This window comes from Rhyacophila brunnea, unplaced genomic scaffold (genome assembly GCF_057557595.1).
Source record: "Rhyacophila brunnea isolate RB1 unplaced genomic scaffold, BYU_Rbru_1.0 scaffold_1, whole genome shotgun sequence".
In the NCBI taxonomy this organism is placed as follows: Eukaryota; Metazoa; Arthropoda; class Insecta; order Trichoptera; family Rhyacophilidae; genus Rhyacophila; species Rhyacophila brunnea.
This window is the reverse complement of record NW_028232751.1, coordinates 44,161,665-44,184,076: the sequence shown is the minus strand read 5'-3', so window position 1 is coordinate 44,184,076 and position 22,412 is coordinate 44,161,665. Positions and strand designations below refer to the sequence as shown.

Sequence of the window (22,412 nt, the reverse complement as noted above, 5' to 3'; positions counted from 1 at the left end):
TCACCATCCGGTGAACACTGCCGGTGTTAAACTGATTGATCACCTTACAGTTTAAAAATGTATATTTTCTGTCAGTGAGGATGTAATCGATTTCGATGGTCCTTCCTGACGGGCTTCTCCACGTCCATTTACGTGTAGGTTTATGTTGAAAAAAAGAATTCATGATGTGAAAATTGTTGGTTTCAGCAAACTCCACAAGCATGTCCCCTCTACCATCCCTTGAGCCATATCCGAAATGTCCGACCGCTACGTCATCTGATTCAATACATGCATTGAAATGTCCCATTATGATGTTGAAGTGGCTTTTATTTTTCAAAGATGTTATTTCCTCATAAAACTCTTCCACTTTTTCATCAGGATAGCTCTGTGTCGGAGCATATGCTTGCAAAATCTAAATCCGGTACCTAGCATTGATTTTGATTATCACGACTATGCGGTCTTTCCAGGTTTTGTTGACAATAAATCCAACACCGCTCGTGCGTCCTTCAACGGTTCCTTTGTAATACAGCACATGTCCGCTTTGTAAAGTGATAATACCCTCACCTTTACGTCTTACTTCGCTGAGTCTGACAACATCCCAGTGGATATTCGTGAGCTCTTCTTGTAACTCTACAAGTTTGGCATCGCTGGACAATGTCCTCGCATTATACGTAGCAATGGTCATCTGTTGGCAGTCTTTTCCGGGTCTCCGGGGATTGTTAGCACCCTCTGCCTTCTTTGGCTGATCGCTGCAGTGATCAGTTTGGCCTCCGGAGAACAAGGGCCGGGTTTTAGAAGTTTTCGTTTTCATTTTTGAAGGTTTTGGATATAACACACATGCTGTCCAGACGGGTTGGTGTGTGGTTTTTCTGTCTGGGTGATCCTTCCCGTAGCCAAAGGTCTTTCGTTTTAAGGCGCCAGAGTTTCGCCTTGCACCCTTCTCTATTAGCTACAGATATGCTGTATTATACAGCACATCATCTGCATTGCCCGGGGGACACCGCGCGGAGGCTAGAGATAGGATTTGTTGACTTTCTTGGACAGTGGCGTCTCAACATTTTTTAGAAGTATACCTATTGGCATCAGTATACATCATTGAGGCCATAGTCAGCCTTTGCCCACCTAATATAAATATTACCCCAATATAAAAATATGACTAAATACCTAGATAAACTGCTGACTCTTATGATCATTTTTTATAAAGAGAATAATTTATTCAAAAGAAAAGAATCTAGAAGATAATATTATATTCACAAGATTATAATATTGTTTCTGTTAATTGATAAAATACGCAACATTAAAATAAACATGAAAATTTAATTTACCAATGTCATTAGTGTGTATTTTATGTAAATTTGTTTCTAATAAAAACAACTAATAATTAATTAGCAAAGTAAAATTATTCGTGTATCAATATCGTTCAAGTATACCCTACTTAAAACGAATTTAAACATTACCCCTGTGTATTATCTCCGCGAACCTAACCTCCACAGTTTCTGACACTTGACCTGCCACAGACAATAACTGTACGTATATGGACACGTCTGTCGACAGTTTGAAAGATTTAAATGGGGTAGTTTGAACTGATCTGTGGTGTTCTGACCTGCTACTCAACCCCGCCGTGTATGGCCACCTAATATCATAGAATTACTAATTTTTCAACTGCCATTTGAAGTAAAAACTAATGAATTTCTGAAAATTAACAGATTAGGAAAGTCAAAATTACACACAACTCCCAAACAAAGTTCCCTGTAAGGTGTGCGTGTGCACACCTACCAAAATGTGTCCGCACACATGTTTTCGTCTCTCCAGATTTTTTTTGCTCGAATGCACGATACCATCACATGCACAATTCTTGTAGCCTATAGACTCATAAAAATTGGTGATATATTTGTTTACATATTCGGAAACAGATGAATGTTTCAAATGCATCATGCTCCGCAGCTAATATGCAAAGAGAATTCACGTCTGGAAATAAGTGGATTGAGTGGAGGTTCTATATTGTAAAAAGGCATTCAAGTCAAAAAGTACACCGGGATGCTGTTATGAAATTGAAACATTTGAAAAAAGGTGGACTTGCAACTAATCTGGTTACGATCTAATCAAAGTGTTAATTGATAATGTACTATTGGCTATAAAAATTAAACGCTTCTATCCTTTCTGTATAAGATATTCATAATCATGTTCATGTATCTAAATACACTCGAAATGCGTTCGAATTTGTCGAATGCAGTCATTAAAAAAGAATTTTTGACGAATTACGGAAGTCTCGGTTTCATACAATAATATAAGTTTTAATCAAAAATTTTATGTGTGTGTTCACGGAGGGGGGGGCTGTAAATTTACCGCACCGGGTGACGGCCCGACTGCTCAGATGTGTTGATGATCCCACACACAATAGAAAAATTAGAGGGAACGTTGCTCCCAAATACTGTCGTAAATTCACAACGAAATATATGACACTCTCATTCATCAGTAAATCCATATTTCGCCGTGAGAAATAATGTTTTATATATTATCAATGACTATTGAGTTTTGCTGTCTGAATTATGGCTAATCCACACGTGAAAGAAAACACATAAACGCACGTCCTAAGAATAAGACAACTCATAAGAATATTCCTAAAAGTGGACGTCAGGATATCCGAGAATGGGTAGCAAAATAAAAAGTTTCACTTTGATACCAGATGAAGGTATCCCTCAGGATACCACCGCAACACAGCGGACTGAAACATACATCGACTTTCCCAAAAGAAACCACAGCCTGCTGCAGCCTACTTCCACCCCGAAGTAGTAAACAAGCACCAAAACCTACTTCTGCTAACTTTAAATAATTATTACGAACAGCAGCATTTTTTTAAATATAATATAATGGCCAGCAATGCATACTCGAGCCAGAATCGTTGCTGCGAGTGGCAGGTCCTAAAAATGGCGCTATGCGACATCCGCTGTTGGCGGCACCGCGATTAGAAAGAGAGGCCTGCTACCCGCACGCCGACGAAAAATGCGCCTGGTCTATCCCAACTTTCTCTTTTCGTCTCGACCATCGCCCAGTACGGACCCCTCGGAGCAGCAGCGAAACATTCGCTTAGGACGCCATGACACCATATTGTCATCCACGCGTACCTGCATTCCGTGCCGCTAAATTAATTGTACCGCGGAAGAATTAATTCTGTGTTGCGTGACGCCATATCACCAGCACGTGCCTTCACTCAGTGACGCCTTGACATGATATTTGCCATTCTGCATGTCTCTGCAGCTACGCCACCGCGGCCGTCCCGCTAACTTCCGCCGACCGCCCAGCCCATCGCCGCATCCCGTGGTCCCGGAACCTGTACCATGTGCTTCGTGCCCATTGCCGCATCCCACGATACCGGAACCCGTGCCACGTGCTCCGCGCCCATTGCCGCCGATCGCAGCCCACCACAATTAATCCGCACAAGGCCGCCCAGTCTATTGATTGATATGTGAATTCTTTTGCTATTAATAAATCTAGTGTGTTAAACTGTCCTACGTGTTTCTATTCCACCACTTACTTCCTTGGCCTTTGTCAATGTCAATGGCTGCCATATTGCATTTAGCGCAATATGACAACAATGACAACTTCTGTAGCGGGTACTCACCACACAATTTTTTTTTGATTTTTACAGATTTACACTGGTCAAATGGTCATTCGTGATGGGCTGGATGTTCCGCAAGTGAATTTCGGAAAGCACCTCGTAGGACTGAAAGCAGGGGAAGTTGTAGGTGTAATGCATTCCTCACGGGTAAGTGAATCGACTTCCATTGATAATTCAAGAAATTCAAGAAAGGCTTTGATCTTATACGTGGAAACTGTTTGTTTATACGCTAGAAGAAAGTACCAGTTGACAGTGCCAACTGTCAACGTTCTTGTGGCTGCGCTCAATAATACAATTTTTTATATCATAAGCAAAGTAATATTTGGTAACAGTATTCATACCTAGAGAATGTGTTGATTTGAATATTTATGCAATCGTGCAACAAAGACGCGTGCAGTCGTCAGAGAAAGCTCATGGTTGACAGTGACAGATAGATAAATCAAAACAATAAAATTAAATAATGTAATTGTCATTGTGCTTCTAAAAGTGACTTTGTACCCTTTCTGATTATCGATCAGCAGAGGAGGTTTATAGTCCGACTTCCTCTAGAAGGCCAAGAGATCATTCTGAGGATGGGTTTGTAGTTTGAAATAGCTAATAACTCAAATATCATAGAGTTAATAAAAACTGCTTCAAAAACATTAACATGATTGAGTTTAATGTTTCAACCTTTTATGAATTTGTATAGATTCTGGATCGGAACAGAGATAACATTGGATTTTGCTTAAAGAATTGGAAGTCATGGCATTTTTAATTGTTGCTCGTCTCTCCTATTTAGCTGACTTTAATATTTTTTAACATTCAAACTGTATAAGTGTATAAGATACTATATTTTTTACATCTTTGTATAAAAATTAGCATTATAAAATGTGATAATACTGCTTTCCATGAACTATTTGACGTACAACTGTAGACTGTTGACAGAGTGTGTAACACCATAACACATAACCTAAACCATGTGCAAAAGTACTCAGTATTAAAACCAGAATTAAAAAAATTGAAGTGAAGTAGAAAATGAAGTCATCAAAAATTGTAGCCATAGCTTATAGCATGGTTTCCCAAACTATGGGTCGCGAGCGAATATTGAGTGGGCCCTCGCCACTGTATACATGAATTAAAAAAAATAGGAAGTGATAAATTTGATATTTCATTCAGCTCTTTATAATTCTACTTATTCGGCGGATATTTTTTTGTAATTAAACGAACTTAATTTGTATTTGCAACAATTAAACGGACCAGACATTTTTGCAGTTCACGATAAAATTCGAGCGCTCATGAAAAAGCTTATGTTGTGGAAAAGTTGTATTGAGAATGGCAAGTATGATTGTTTTGAAACACTTGAAACTTTTATTATTGAAAACCAAGTGCAGCCTAAGATGAACGTACCTACTGTCTGAAATTTCCAGTCATTTATCACTGTTAATAAATAACTTTGACGACTATTTTGTGGAAGTGATGAAAAAGTCTGATTCGTTGCGTTGGATTTGTAAACCATTTCAAGACGACCTTCCAACTAGTATGTCAACAAAAGCAAGTGAAGAACTCATTGATTTATCAGAAGATATGTCACTGAAAAATAATTTCAATCGTAAACAGTTAACGAAATTCTGGCTCTCAGTTGCTGATAATTATCGATGAAGCTATGAAAGTCCTCCTCCTCTTTACTACCTCATATCTATGTGAGGTCGGATTTTCGGCTATGGTTGACATTAAAACTTAATACCAAAATAAATTGGATATATCAAACTCACTGCGATTAAAAGTAACTAAAGTTGAAGTTGATGCTAAAACTGTAATGAAGAAAAGTATGAAACAAATACATCCTTCCCATTGACATAACTTTGTAAAAAACCTTGCAGGTGTAGGTATTTCAGTAATAATTTTTTTATTTAAGTTGTGTTTCTTATTTCAACAGTCTTTCATTCATATTGATAACACTTATAAAAAATATTTTTTTTATTTCAATTAGAACAAATAAGACAGCTTTAAGTAGTTCCACGACTCGCCACTAGGGAATCTGAGCATTACCAATATTTATGCCCTCTTTTCTCTAAGACAGCTAAGAGGTGGGTCCCAAGATTGGAAATTGTTGTTAGATGGGTCGGAGCCCAGTCAAATTTGGGAACCACTGGCTTATAGCATATAGGAAAAAGATACTGTCTATTCGCCATTCGCCATCTCCGAAGAGGTTAATAAAAGTAAATAAAATTTTTCATTTTTTATATTATTTTTCAGAATGACATATTGTTTATGGTAAATGGGGAAGTGGTGGGTGCCGGTGAACTATGTTTGAACCGCCCTATCTATGCTCTCTTCAATGTATACGGAAAGTGTCTTCAAATTTCAGTCTTAGAAAGAATGGCAGGACAGGTGGGTACTCAACATATATTATTGTTATTTTTTCATTCAATAAAAATAAACCTATTGAAATAATCCAAGAAAAGATTTGAGCTTATCCCGGACATTAGATAAAATTAAGTTAGTAATGTCATTTACCTTAATTGTTTACAAAGCTGATTGCCTCAGAAGAGAGAATCAGAGAATCAAAGTATTAAAAACAATATTGATCAGTTGAAAATATTATCTCTGTTGTGTTTTATTTTAATCATTTAATGACTTTCCGCCAGGAATTGGGGGAAAACAATATTGAAGTGATTGTTCCCATAATACATTTTAATGTTTTCAGAATAATCCTAATCTGATAATGTCCGATCCTCCGCATGTGCAACTTATAAAACAACTTAGGATGGAGCGGGAGGCCCGCAATTTGGGTCAAGTGTCAGGAAATGTTGAAATTTACCCGCATATCGATGTATGTATGACGATGCCGTCTAACTCTGCAGTCAGCCCGGGGGCTACGTCAAAAGGTATAAAAGAATTTTAATCAAATTCGCTTAAACATTGTTCCTGCTAGAAATCACAAACCTGTTGGATACAGTTAGATGGCTTTTTGTGCACATGAGCAAGTCAGAAACAGTTTACTGTTCTTTAAATATCCCAGCAGGAATGTTTAATGTATGTACGTACAATGGGTATTGTTTTACAAAAAAATTTAAAACAATAATTTTGACATAGTAGTGATTTTGTTTATCTTGGCTTTTGGCATTCAAAACAAGTTGCTTCAGACTTCGAGCACAAAGGAAAAAAAGAGACATGCTTGATGGATGTGAGGTATAGTGTTGGAAATGCTAAGGATTAAATGGATGGCAAAGAGGATGAATCTCAGTTTTGAAATAAATGAATATGAAAAACCTACATTGAGATACGATGCAGAAGAGGATAGTCTTCTACCTGATGATTTTACCAAGTGAAGATAGTTACAGGTCTCTCAATACCTTCAGCTATGTACCACAAAATGCAGCATCTTCTGCTACATTTGCCACTGATCTTTCTTGGATAACGAGTTGAGGAATGCTGTAATCTTGTCTCCATATTGCGTCTGTTGTGTCATTTGTCAACTGTAAGATTTCCCGACTATTGATCGGTAACTTAATAATATGGAAGAAGCCTTTGAAAATGAACCGTTATCAGATAGTTTTTAACACTCTATTTTTCACGTCCTGTAATGATTTTTCATTAAATCTGTTTTCTTTATTGCAGGAAAAAATTGCAGAATCATTCCCGATAAGTTGCGTTTTCATCAGCGCTGCGGAAGTCTGGTGATGCTAAGTGTAAATGGCAGGTAATAGGACATGGATAAACGCTCCTAAGATCTTATAATGTATGGTATTTGCCGCAATATAGTAGTTATTTTCTTGACCTCATAGAATACGATTCAATTAGGTATTATGTACTTGTAATGATTTGGTATGTATTATAATATTGCCTTTGTCGGTAATTTGAATTACTGTACTATTGCGCAAGCACATGAAATTTCTTGTCAGATCAAATGTTGACGATGATAGTATTTTTGGTGATGCGTGTTTTGCACTATTTCTCAATATGTAGAGTTTAAGAGTCACAATACAGCTGTATATCTGTAAAATTTATCCACTACAATGCAAGCGCGAATAACAATTTAAAAAGGTTTCAATGAACAGATTTGCGATGTGCTCTGTGTCTTTCAGAACGGCAGAAAGGCGTCATCCACTCGGTGAATTCAACAATGGAGTAGTAATGACACATCGTTTTCTTTACGATGATGAATTATTTGAAATCCGTATTGATCGTTTGGTGGATAAATGGAGCGGCAGTATCGAGGTAATTTTGTTATACATGATAACTCCAATACTGTAATTTCAATTCTTGAATTGGACATGACAATACATACGTTTTGTACATTAAATAATAGATGAAATGAAAAATGCTCAGGCCAAGATGCAAGGAATGTCACGAATAGCTATACGCTATTTTGCCGTTTAACGGTTGTTAATCGGATAGCGAAAACATTTAAAAAAACTGTTGGATGTAAGAACTTGCATGTAGGAATAATGATGACATGTGTTCATGTGTCACCTTGCAAAGATTTACGCAATCATGCAGCTATATTTCATGTGAGAAATGAAATATTTTGATTACATGTTGATGAAATACACAAATACGAAAGACTACAGTAATAGATACTTCTTATTATAAGAAATAGATGTCTCAGCACGATATATGAATTTCTTGCCATGTCGATAAAAAATATGGAAATCCAATATATTCTTTCAAGACATACTCTATCCGCAATGCAGGCAAATTAAAACATACATAATTTTAGATATTTTATAGGTAAAAGAATATTTAATCGATTATGCTTTGGTATAGGCGGGTCTTAATGAATTTAAATAAACTAACCAATACCATCTGCAATAATATGTATTCTTAATTTAACAAAAACAAATAAGTATGACTGAAAAAGTGTGCACTATTTTGTTGGATCGCCCATAGCATACCTTAACCGTTATGGTTTGGCTAGGCAGGGCTTAACCTTATCACTGTCAGCCAATTTTTACTAGGTGGACACTTGTAGGCCAGCCATTTTTGGAATAGAATAAATCCTTTAAAAAATATGAAATAGGAATAGAATGATAAATATTTTTAAAAACTTACCAAATCAACATGTTTCTCGAGTTTATCCTGAATATTTTCACACTAAAATCATGAATATTATTTAGAAAATATACACGAACAGTTAATTAAGAAGTTGCGATGTTTACAAGAACCTGTGAGTTAACTCGTCCATTGCCTGACGCGACATACATGCTTTGGCGAGTTAACTCGTCCGTGGCATTGATCAGCTTAATTGAATTTTAAAAACTAACCAGCACCATCTGCAAATTTTATTCTTAGTTCAATGAAAGCAAATAAGTATGACTGACAAAGTTTAGTGTGCACTATTTATGTCGAATCTTAACAACGTACCTCCACTCTTCGCCTCTGACATATTGACATAGTAGGTATCTATGAAAAAGTCGTTAGAACTGGTTTTGCGACTTGATGTATCATGTAATAAAATATGACACAATGAAGTGTTTGTTAATTTCACATTATGACAGTGTATGAATGTGGTATACTAGATGGATGAAGTTTTACAAATAACAATAATTTTAATACGTTAATTCAACCGAATACTGAAGTGAAAGATAAAGGACAACCTCGTACCAAAACATATGGTGTTAATATATTATAATATTCACTAGATTTACTAGATACTTGGGCAAGCGCTGTTCACATATTGGCAAATTTAGATGAAAGTCAGACCCCATTTTCATTTTATTATCCACCCAATTACGTATTCATATCTCAATGTGTTTTAGTTTTTTTAAAAGTTATTTACTTTAATTTTCAGGTGGGAGTAACTACGCATAATCCCACCGCTTTGGAGTTTCCGGCCACAATGACAAATATGCGTTCCGGTACCACCATGATGTCAGGATGTGGCATCCTCACAAATGGTAAAGCGTCATGCTGTGAGTACGGACAGTTCAACTTGGATGAATTGAGGGTGTGTGGGAGTACTATTACTAATTTTACAGATTTTTAACTTATTCCTTCAAACACTATTGCTTTAATAATTGCTAAGGCTCATGATTGATTATTTTTGTGGCAGCAAAATCAAAACAAATACAAAATAATGAGTTCAGTTATATAATATGTGAAAACAGTTTTTGTAATGACGATGTTTGGGGATACATACAGACTAAAGAATATTTGATTGAATACTCTTATGATTGGATCATAACCCTAAATAATTAAATTTTTAGATTCATCTTGTATGTACATGTTCCTGTGATGATTTAAATAATTTTGTAACCTTTAAAATTCAGCCAAACAATTAATCTTACAAAAAATTACCATATATGTATTTTTATATTAATAATGTTCATGCATTGAAAAGATTGTAGGAGTTGTCGATGTGAGGGTCGATGGTGTTGTAGATGAAAGACGATCGTGGTTGTTCGTGATGATTGAGGAGTGAGAGTTTATTTGCTGTTACATAAGTACAAGAGTACAATTGGTACAATAATATAAATAAACTGACAGTACATAGACTGAGATAGTAACGGACCAGGTACTTATATTCGAGTGACATATGCGATGAATTCTTATTCGCTATATATACAATCAAAAATAATATGTTAACATTATAATTTAGGAAATGACCATTATTAATCGAGTCAGTTACTTACTGTCATTTGCATACAGTAAACTCCCGATTATCCGTGTGCGGATTATCCGGTTTGCGGATTATCCGTGCACGATACGGTGTATACAATAATATAAAAGTTTCCACTGTGTGTCATTCTTCTTTCTTTCCTCGACGTTTCGGGCTCATTGCAGAGGCCATTATCAAGAGATGATATGTTTTATGGTGAAATGTAGTGTAGGTATATGAATGTAAACGTTGCTCTAAGAATGTCAAAAGGAATCCGATTAGCTAAGAGCAAACGTTACTCGGAGTAATGTGTCAATCGTTATGACCAGAGATACCGGCTCGAATATTTGATTTTGCTGATAGTGCCGGAAGCCGTGGCCCCCACAAGTGGGGGGCTGACAGGGCCCTAGCCTGGGGGCCCGGGCTCAGGAAGGGCCTGGCGAGGCGAGTCGACCAGATAAGTGAGATAAACACACATCACAAATTTGCTTCACTGGTAAAAAAAGTCACCTGGCGCTATTTTCCTTCAATACTATTATTATTTAAAATTATGTGGTTGTGATACAACTCCATTATTCAAATCAATGTACAAAAAAAAACACTAAATATACACATTAATTTTACCGCGTACACCATTTGGAAAACGCTACTGTAGAGCGTCCCACTGCCTTTATCCTTAGCGATAGGTAAGGGGGCCCGCCAAAGATCCTAGTCTGGGGGCCCACATCAGGATGTGGGGGCCATACCAGAAGCCATGACGTTTTTAATCGTAATCCATCATCCCTATTAATATTTTCAGGGTTTCTATGGATTTTAATGGCATCGTTTCCCAATCGTGCTAAATATCCTTTATTCCGACCCAATATCTTGGTTTCAAAGTCAAATTTGTGTCCTGTATCCATCGAGTGCTCGGCAATTGCTGACATCGTGTAATGTTTCTGCAACGAACCCAAAACGTCGAGTAAAGAAAGAAGTACATACGGTGGAAACCCAAAAATCTACTACGATAAAAAACAACCGTGAAAGCCTCAAACATTAAATAATATAAAAGCTCTTAGGGAAATTCGAACTGATGTTAAAAAATCATTAAAAGATTCCTGCAAACCAAAATTACTGATTTTCTTAAGAAATAATGAGTATTAAACATGTTTAATACTTTGGACGCGGAACACGCACATGGCGCGTAATGACCAGGCGGCTGATCGATGTAATTAACGTGCATTTTAAAGGGGGCAATTAAAATCTCATTATCTATTCAGTAGCGAATGCGTTAAATAATTGTTTGCTTTAGAAATGTATAATATGTAGTATTTTAAAAAGAAAAAACCATACTTCGGATTATCCATGTTTTTCATTTAATCGTGCCGCCGCTCCCCACCATTAGCCCGGATAATCGGGAGTCTACTGTATATTAATGCAAATGAATATCATTTCATCTAATTTGATGTGAGGTAATCAGGCAAAGAGGCGTATCAGTGTAGTAAAAAGTGTAAAAAAGGTTCAGTTAAGTTATAAAGCGTGTCTTACCCTGCTGTTAATTTGATAGTTTTGATATATCATTGGAAGCCCACCTTGAAACAGTGTATTGATAATAATATAATTGCTACGATCTCATAGTGGTGATCTGCTACAACGAAAATCCCCTTATTCTCTCACGTACATAATTATACACTTGACAATTTTAAAAAGGTGGTGGTGGCTAGTATAGGAATGTGTCTATTGCCAGAGTATCACGAGCATTTAATTCCCTAAACTAAACTGCTGATCTTGTCTTAAACATGTTGCAGTCTAACTTGCATGGCTGCTTACCAAATGTACTTATGTTTTATATTATTTGATTTATAATGTTCTATTTATTGCTTTATTTTTATACTATCCTGCTATTTCTACATATTTTATGTAAATATTAAGTATTCTATTTTATTTGCTGACCACAACTTACCAACACATTACAACTTATTGCAAAAATATGAATTTTTCGAAGGTGGAATAAAAACCCATAGCCAGTCCCATAAAAAAACTTATTTAGTAATATACTGTCTAAACATAATAATAGTATGTGGATCACTTCATGGTATCTTATAATTTTTTTCATTTAATAAAGATCAGCAATTAAAAAACAATAACTAATGCTAAATAATTACAAGATAAAAAGAACTTTCTATGTACTATATATTATATAAATATACTTTAAAGTATACACATAGTAATATATGTACTTTAAAGTTGTTTGAAAACGCAGCTGGAAGAAATTGTTTTTATTAATTTTAAACCTCTAGCGCGTGGTCGGCAAACCGCAGGCCGCATGCGGCTCTTTGGTTTTTTAAATAGGCTCTGTTTCATATGATCAGTTGAAAAAACTAGCGTTTGCTGTTCTTTTCCTTTTCGGTTCAACATAGTCATGCGAACAATCATTTTCAAGCATGCACCTTGTCAAGAGTAAATTGAGAAGTCGTCTTGTGATGAGAACCTGGAAATACAGTCGAACTTGGTTATTACGATCACGGAATTAGCAAGATCTTGGATCTAATGAGGAAACATTTGTTCACATTTTAGTTTAGGATTTTTATATGAGCTACTTTTCGGGTATGCCGAGCAAAACTGTTAATGTGTCGATCGTTTAAAAACAACATTTTCGACCCTAAGCAATAAAATCCGACCGGGCAGTTAACTAGACCGATGCCACCCGGATCGAATTACGTTTATAACACAAGTTAAGTGTCTAAGTACCTAATTGGTGTTTTCGCCGACAACATTGAAGTATCCACACATATGATTGAAATTGCATCTAAAAATCTAAGCTTTGTGAAGTCAGTGGGTACCTACCAGCGCCGGCGTCTCAGTACTTCATTACAATAAACAACTTCTTTTGTAGTTTATGAATGCCATGCTTGTTTTGGGGATTTTTACGATGGTTTTCAGATTTTTTGAAGTTATTATGTTCTATGCTTAAATAGAACGTGGCGTGAAAAATGTTATATAACAATATAACGAGTAATGCTTATAACGAGCAAATTCGGTCGGTCCCATCTTCCTCGTAATAGCCAAGTTTGACTGACTGTATTTAAGACATTTTGTTTTTTTTTTGAAAAAAATTTGGCTCTCAAAAGAAATCTCAATTGCTCAATCGTACTGTTGATATTATTAGCTCTTTTGACTAATGAGTTTGCCAACCACTGCAGTCTAGTGTCTTACATAAATCATTAATATTTTATTTATCATATTTTACTGACAGCTATTAAAAGGAAACATGAATATTATATTTTTACTCCAGGACTAATTGTCACCACCATAGCAAATCTAAAGCCATTGGATGTATGTCAAATGTCCTGGACTCAAAAAATCTCGAGTTATGGTCCGAATCCACCTTTTTCCATTTTATGAACATTGCGGTCGGTATATTATTACAAAAATGCATATGTATTTAGATAGATATTCTTCGATTTCCTTTCTCTTTCTTAGTGTTTATTGAACAGCTTACTATTCTTTATAAAAATTCAATTCATCGTTTTCCACACTATGCGGTATGTATACATCAGTGGCGAAGGGGTTTTGGAAAGAGGTAGGCTGTGGAGATCTGATAAAAAGAACACACTTGTCAGGTATACTTACGAGAAATAAGAAGATAATACGATATTACTACTAATGAATAGGTACACACTAATGACGACACACTAATTTAATGAAACTTCAAAAACTCACTGATGACATAAAATTAAGTGATCAGTTTAAATTAAGTACAGATTTTTTCAAAACATTTATACACATCAAAAATCATTAGATAAAAGTTCTTTTTATTTTTAAAAAGTATATATTTAATAATATTCAATTAAAAATAATAGAAACTATTTTTTTAAATTATCTAATTATTAATTATTTAGTTTTAGGCTTTGCGATCGGAGCTTACTTAGTTCATACAATTAGATAGACTGGGCGGGACTACCTGACGTAAAGTCCATATGAAACAAATTGAGAATGATTTGAAACATAATCCGACCTTTATTTACGTCAAGACAGATGGCGCGCGCTGTGGTATATTTTTTAAAACCTTTGCAGATTGTTTTGTAATTACCTGTGTAATACATTCCTACACATACAGCATCTCTTGTTGGCAAATTAAATTATATTATAGAATATATAATAAAGTGATTATATAAATAAGTCAATATCCAATAAAATAATATTTTTCTTAAGAAGGTAGATTTAAAATAATCGCCTAGTATGGAGTCTTCGCCACTGGTATGCATACATATACCATGTACAACTGGGTGTGGGATTGGTGATTTTTTTTATATGTATAAAAATAAAAATATTTTTTTTCCAGGAGGGCGATCGCATTGGCATGATGAGAAGTTGGAATGGCAATCTTCACTTTTTCATCAACGGGCTAAACCAGGGAGTGGCCGCCACAAAGCTAGCACAACACGTTTGGGGTGTTATTGATTTATATGGCATGACTGTCAGGGTAAATATTATGGGCATACGTTTTATATTTAAATATATGTGAGACGAACAGCGTAACAAGGAAAATTCCTCATTGAATTGTTCTAGTATTAACAATAAGCAAACCTAAACAATAATGTTATGTGATAATTTATAAATATAATTTTATATTATTTATGAGAGGTTTAGCTCTATAATTTAAATAACTGTAATGACTGTTTAGCTCAATCACAGATCTTAATCTCAAGGTATGACTTTGGGCTTCTTTTTTGAATAAACCTACCCCATTAGGAGTAAGTTCCCGAGACCAACGTGGTCTCAAAAGTTCACAGCTAGGATCCACTCACAAGATTTAATATGGGTGCCATCAGCTTCTCAAACCATTACTTAAAGTAAGACACAAGATATGGGGACACACTAAAAATAAATGAAGACTGAATTTTCTATAAACCACTGTATTTAACATCAAATATCTATACTCAAGAGCATGTAAACTGAACAATAAATTAAATAACTAGATAATCTTGAAGTGAATCTACAATTATTGTCTGATGATTAAAACCAGAAGTTATACTATACAAATGTGTGTGTCCAGTTCTTCATTACGCCGGCACGTATTATTGCATGGGAGACCCTTCTTGGCGACGTCTGCTCTTGAGGATGGATTAAAATGTAAGAGATCGGAACACTTCCGATTCTGTTGATAATCCTGATAGACCGCTTCTGAGTGAAATTTATGCGCTTCCCTGATTTGTTTGCGACAACGGACTTCATATTGAATATATCGACCGCTTATTGGACTAATCCAGGCTGTGCAACTAATTAATGCGTTCCCTTATGCCTTTTCTTCTTGTGAACTGGCAGTTGCCAGTGTAATAAATTCCGTGCGGACCTCAAATTTAATAAACTTTGTTCCGTCATCGTAACAATAAATATTTAATTTTTGTCATAAATGTTATAAACCAGTGGTGAAGGGTGGAGGTAGGCTGTTAAGATCTGACATAAATACTGCACACTAAACTTTGGCAGTCAAACATATTTGTTTACATTGAACTAGGACTACAGTGTATAGATAGTGGAATATAAAAGTAAAAAGATAAAAAGTGGAATAAGTACCATAAAATTATGTTTCATATAATTACAAATAATTAATCAAATAATAGTATAGATAGTGTTTGTTAGTTTTTTAAAATTCAATTAAACCCTGCCTAATCCAAGCCATTGTAGATAATAGTAAAAAAATATGTTTTTCTATAAAATATCTAAAATTATGCCATTAAACCACACATAATTTTAGTTATTTTATAGGTAAAAGAATATTTTTTACCGATTATGGTTTGATTAGACCTGATCTGTGCCGGAAGGTTTTGTATGGCGGCAAGTAAGAGGCCGCGAATTTTTTAGCATAAATAAACCTTATTATTTTTTTTTTTTTTAAATATATTGAAAATTTATCATAAACACTTACTTACTACAATCATATGTTGAATGTTTCATTATTAGACTAGTATTCTTCCGAATTTTAAGTTATTCAAAACAAACGCCTGAGACTGGCAAAGAAGTTCGCGTTTTTTGTATAGCTGGCACTGTACACCCGGCCATATCCGCGAACTAGTTCGCCTAATCTTCCCTAACCTAATCTAACCTACCCCAACCTAATATTACCTCATATAATCTTAGTTTGTGATAATAGAATTTAAAAAAATAACTAACACCATCTCTAATAAATGTATTCGTAATTCAATAAAAATAAATAAATATGTATGAAAAAGTGTACACAATTTTGTTGTATCGTCCAAAATATAGCAAAACTATTATGGTTTGGTTAAACAGGGCTTAATTGAATTGTAAAAACTAACCAGCACCATCTGAAAATTGTATTCTTAGTTCAATGAAAACAAATAAGTATAACTGACAAAGATTAGTGTGCACTATTTATGTCAGATCTTAACAGCCTTCCTCCAGCCTCATAGAACACCCGTACCGGATTTAATATCACGATACACAATCAATCAACAAAGAATATTTTTCATTCAATTATATTATATTATACTGTGTTCGATTCTGAGAAGATCATAATACGGGTCTCTGTAGAGTGGAGTATGCATTAACACTTTTTTGTTCTTTTTTACGAGAAACAGATGTCACTTTAATGGAGTCTGGGTCTAAATATACATTGAAAAACAATATGTGAAATTTGCTAGACCCGGGACCCAGCAGCATTAAAAGTAGTAAAATTCAATTAGTACCTCTTTATTTACTGTCATCAACCAATAAAGATCAACGATATTGGAAATGGTATTTCCAAAATAGTTCTGAAATATGAGGTGTAGAAAACCATTGATAATAATGGTGTAACCCAATTAACAATGCCAATGTAAACTAGTATTTTTATACATTGATTAACGATTCATTGATTGTCACATATTATCATGTTTTCATTTTTGAGTACTTTCCCTAATTTTTCTTTACTGATTAGGTAAGCATCGTCGACCGTGATGACAAGGATATAATTACTATTTCAACTAGAGAAGAGAACATTTTGAAAATGGAGCAGTTGTCAATATCAAGTAAGTAAATTCTTCTTCCATTTTTACTTCCTAGATGAAACATAATATGAAACGTCTATTTCCAAATACATTCCAATAACCACAATTCTATATTTGTGGTAAACAATATCTTTGTATTTAAAGCAAGGCCTGAACAAAAACGAACCATAAGTGCGAGTCAGAAAACATTTGGCACGTTTATATATCCGCAATATGTGTTAGAGTCAGATAGAACACATCACATATGCACTGCTATCCTGATTGTTAATGGTGCTAAAGTGTGAGTACTAAACTATTTGTGTTGATATTCTTAGATTCGGATGACCAGGGAGATTTACGAAGCCATGAGAGTTGCGGCCCCACAGATGCAGTCAGCTCAAGTGATAAACTTTTATTTCACCCAAACTGCGGTGCCCACGCTGTGGTTATAAATAATGGCTTAACCGCTCATAGGCCCCAGTAAGTGATGCAATTTATCATAATAATATCATTAAGGGACCCAAAAATTCAGTATGCAAATGGAAAAGGATAATAAATCTAAAATCCCCAATTTTTAGGAGAGCCACAGTATTTATTTAGCCTTGGACAACACTGCACAGGTACTTCCGTTTCTGTGTGGAATTTAACAATTTAGAGGCATTGCTTCGATTCATCCTTGTTCTCATTTTATGCATTATATATTATAGTTAAATTGGCATATTCAATGTTTTAATTTATAAGAAAAGACATATTTACCATTTCCTTTTGCACACAGAGTTATTGTAAATGTAAAGCTATATTGAACTGCTGATTTTGAGAACCGGAACCGAACCCGAGTTTCGTTTTTTAATTTGATGGAACGGAATCCCGGAACCAAAACTAGTTCTAGTTTTATAAGTGTTAATTTTATTTTGGCCTTAGTTCATTAAGACAAAATTTTCATTCGGTATGTTGATAGTTATCGGTCGAATTAAAATTGACCTTATGATACATAATTATATGTTTTTTGCAACAGTGCCATGGATGACTTTAACAATGGAGTGGTATTGACCAATCGCCCTTTGCATCCGGATGAGTTATTCGAAGTGATACTTGAGAAAGTCGTTTGTAAGTGGGCAGGGTCGATTGAAATCGGAGTAACGACACATTCTCCAAATGATCTGGATTTTCCATTCACTATGACTAATATGAGGTGAGCTGGTAAAAGAAGTATATTAAATATTTATGTATTATCAAATGTTACATCTTAATTATTTGTTGTTTAGTTTATTGCCCACTGTGGAGTAATCGCAGAATGCTGCACTCCAGGACGGCGATTCCTGAATGAAGCAGTGCAAAACTCGTCACCGAACCGCTTCAATTGAAGCTCGTAAAATTTTTAGTTTTACAGGAGATATTGGGTGTACAGAGCTTCGCGTAAAACGGGTAAACGGCATATAAGTGCGAGTGAGAAAGCATTCAACATGCTTATACCTCATGTCCATGCGTTAGAGTAAGATAGAAAGTAAACATGTCAAACGGCACTATTGTCTAATTAAATAACATTTTTATCCATTTTGGTAATGACTTCATATTTAATCAGTACTTACCGTTAACGTTGCATGATTAAATCATTCATTGTTGAAGTACGTAACCAATTAATCTTTAAACACGCTAGTTACGTCTCCAATATAACAATATTACAACAAGATTACAACACGGAATTTCCGTTGTATTTTGCAAACAAACATGTGTGTTTCTGTATTACAAAATCACAATAAATACATCCTTAAATGAGAATTGAAACACGAAATAATAATTTTAGCGGTAATATGTGGTAATAAGTGGTAAATGTAAAACAATAGATCAACAGCTTTCTCCAATATTACGTACGATACGAAATCTGACGTTTATTATGTCAAACGGAGAGTTGCGAGCGCCCCTACCGTGAAAGCATGTGTACTACCAAAGCCTGGCCTAGTGACACCCAGCGGTTGACTTTTAATATGCTACAGTTGAAGCAAGTTGTGTAAAGTTTGCGCAACTGGTCACTTGTGCTTCAGTCGTGAATTGACCTCCTGAGCCGTGGGTTGTAAGTTTGAATCACTTGACTGGGTCGAATTCACACACTGCTTTTTCTAAGTGTATTTTTGATCTACAGCAAAGACCTGATGAATTTAACAAATGACTAACAACCGTTCTTCATACATTTTTTGTTTCATAGCATTTAAATTAGTACATATATTTTATTTTACCTGTATGAATGCATCCCTGTGCTTACTGTGTTCAATTAAACCTCTGATGATAGATTAATTTTGCAGCAATTGTCTACTTTGCTTACTGAGTTATTTCTGTGAGATATACTTCATGACTTGAGTAATCGTACTTATGAATTGTAATTTCATTCAGACTTTATTTTACAGGTCTGGAACTTGGATGATGTCAGGTCAAGGTGTGATGCATAACCAGATATCCGTTATCGACCGCTACAGTAACAGCTTAGATAGAATGGTTGTGAGTATTTTTTCCTTTATTTGCATGCGGTACTGTTTTTTTTATGGTTACATATTATTTTATTACAGGGATTTCTAATCAGTGTTGTAATTACCGGGAGTGACATAATAATTTGCCTTACTATTTTCTGTCAGTGCATAAGTTGTTGGCAAAAACATTTGGAAGGTCATATCAATGGCTCTGTTCCATAGTACGAAAAGTAAAAAATATCAAGTTTTGGATTATGTTAGCCATTATATTCGTATATCGCTCCTCTTCAGTTCCACAAGATTACAACTTGTCCTCGTAGGGCCGATGTTTTTATATGGGAATAAATAAACTTAAACATTTTTTAGTTCCATAAATAAACAATTCGAGATATCGCTTTGTGGAAATATTTTTTTGTGAATATGGCATTCCATAGACGCACAACTTTTCATAACGTTTTATGGTTGTGGCAAACTTGCATTTATCTAGGTCTTTGATCCACTATGGAACTGAGCCATTGATATGTTCAAATTCCAATGAATGAGACATTTCATGAACATTTTGTTAATTATGGTGGTTTTACCTCCAAGCCCTGTGAGCTTTGTCTAATATCATCCTGATGCTGACCACATACTCTGGGAGTGTCTGTATATGTCATGTAGTAGATTATGACTTTTTGTTGGAGTGGATGTATATAATATATAATGTCATATTGGATCTATTTGTACTGTGGCTAACATAATGATGTCCGTTAACATGTATTATTATGTTTAGAATTTAATGTGACATAGCATGACAAATCTGATTTCTTTAATTATTTTCTTCGCGGTTTTCCATAAACCCCAAGCAGGTCCTTCTATATCCCATCATTCGAGACAATAACAATGTGTTTGTGAAGTAAAATAAAATCATGTGAACACACCACCATTTTTAAATGAATGTATAACTGTGTACAGTTGTAATTGTAGAGAATCTGTTTGAATATAAAATCTTCGCATAAATATATTGACAACATGACAACTTCTCTATCTCAAATTGATATAATATCACAATGTGGCTCGGCTCTATGGTTAGTGGAAAGTAATATGTTGATTATATTATGAAGTTATTTATTTTTAAAGGTTGGCGATCGTGTTGGTGTCCTCCGGCAGTCATGTGGGACTTTGAGGTTTTATGTAAATGGCGTTGATCTTGGACCAGCCACTACCGGAGTTCCTGAAAATATTTATGGTGTCATAGGTAACACATTAAGGGTGTATAGTGGGCCGTTAGTAGTAATGTCATTTTTATATTTAAAATCATTACAATTGTGTAAACAACAAAATGAAAATTGTTAGCAGCAAGCGATCGTAACATTCAAGCTGAAACGCAGAATGACAAACTATATCATGTGTCCACCCCTAATTAGCTAAAATAAAAGATAGCCCATTAATCACGTTGTGTAACCCTGACCTTGTGTCTTAATAGAAACGTGCATAGTTGATTGTATTTAAATAATAATTGAATTTTGGTTATATCATACATAAATAATTGCAGGAAATAAAAACATAAAACCAGATGATATTAATTAATGTACTAAAATGAAACGGATCTGCAGAAATTACATGCAAATATCGGGAAAATTTAAATTCTGGGCACATAAAACATGTCAACAATTGTATCGAAACAATCACCAATTTTTTAAAATTATTTCCAGATTTGTATGGCCAAGCTGCTCAGGCTACTATCGTGAATTCTCTTAATTCGCCAGACTCTCTACACTCTTCGGTCTCGAATACAACACTTCATGGGTTAGTGATGTTTCATGTTTGCTTGTTTCATTGTTAGTTTATTTGGGAACATGGGTGAAAGAGAAATGGGACCAGTTTCAGGAAATAAAAACTAGAATTAAGATCGCAAGGAGTGCCTTTCTCAAAATGAGATGCCTCCTTAGCAATCGAGACTTTAATCTAGGCCTGAGACTGTATGGTTCACTGTTATGTTCTCTCAAGCATTTTTTATGGTATGGAGGATGGACGCTAAACCAGGAGATGTCACGGAGATATAAGGCCTCCGACATGTGACTGTATAGACGTATCCTCAAAATTCCTTGGACTGACCGGATGACAAATGTTAAGGTTTTCAATCAAATGGGAACAGACTGAGATGTTTTGTGTAGCTGTGTAGTATCATAACCAGAAAACTACAGTACCTCGGCCAAATTATGAGAGGACAAAAGTACAACATTCCAAGGAAAGATCAACGGTAAACATACAGAGGAATATGCCGTATTCTATGGCTTAAGAATTTGTGATTAGTACGAGTGCAGTTTCACCAAACTGTTCCGGATAGCAAATGATAAAGCAAAGATCGCCCTGATGGTGGTTGACCTCTGTTATGGGTGACACGATGAGAAGAAGTTTGATTGTTGACTTAGGGCGCTGTGTGTAGTCATACATACTTACATGGGCATTATCTTATATTGTAGGAGTGGCCAGTGCTTCTAGTGCGGATATAATAATATATTGTACAATTTTTTTGTGAATTCTTCAAATGAAAAATATATTTGCATTATTTGTATCGAGTGTTTCAATTCCGAAAAGAGGCAATATTGAAAGACATTTTCGAACCGTCCATGCAAACTATGGTGGAAATTATCCACCTGGTACTGAGTTCCGTAAAAATAAAGTGAAACAATTGAAAACACAATAAATTGTCTGATCAACAGTCTTTTCTCACCAAGTTTAATGAAAAATCTAAGAAAGCTACCGCTGCTTCTTTGGTGGTAGCAGATATTTTAATGAAACATAAGAAATCCTTCGAA

General features: G+C 35.1%; 1 protein-coding gene across 1 annotated transcript in view; it reads left to right on the top strand.

The window, feature by feature from the left end:
• Positions 1 to 22,412, top strand: part of Neurl4 (neuralized E3 ubiquitin protein ligase 4) — a 61,331-nt gene that overhangs the window by 12,121 nt on the left and 26,798 nt on the right. Inside the window, exons 3-15 of the mRNA XM_085944745.1 lie at positions 3,629 to 3,745; positions 5,834 to 5,968; positions 6,285 to 6,465; positions 7,199 to 7,280; positions 7,666 to 7,798; positions 9,372 to 9,527; positions 14,503 to 14,643; positions 17,101 to 17,191; positions 17,485 to 17,629; positions 18,165 to 18,341; positions 19,552 to 19,642; positions 20,731 to 20,848; positions 21,306 to 21,399. Of these exons, the coding sequence (XP_085800871.1) occupies positions 3,629 to 3,745; positions 5,834 to 5,968; positions 6,285 to 6,465; positions 7,199 to 7,280; positions 7,666 to 7,798; positions 9,372 to 9,527; positions 14,503 to 14,643; positions 17,101 to 17,191; positions 17,485 to 17,629; positions 18,165 to 18,341; positions 19,552 to 19,642; positions 20,731 to 20,848; positions 21,306 to 21,399 (1,661 nt within the window). The remainder of the gene's footprint in view (positions 1 to 3,628; positions 3,746 to 5,833; positions 5,969 to 6,284; positions 6,466 to 7,198; positions 7,281 to 7,665; positions 7,799 to 9,371; positions 9,528 to 14,502; positions 14,644 to 17,100; positions 17,192 to 17,484; positions 17,630 to 18,164; positions 18,342 to 19,551; positions 19,643 to 20,730; positions 20,849 to 21,305; positions 21,400 to 22,412) is intronic.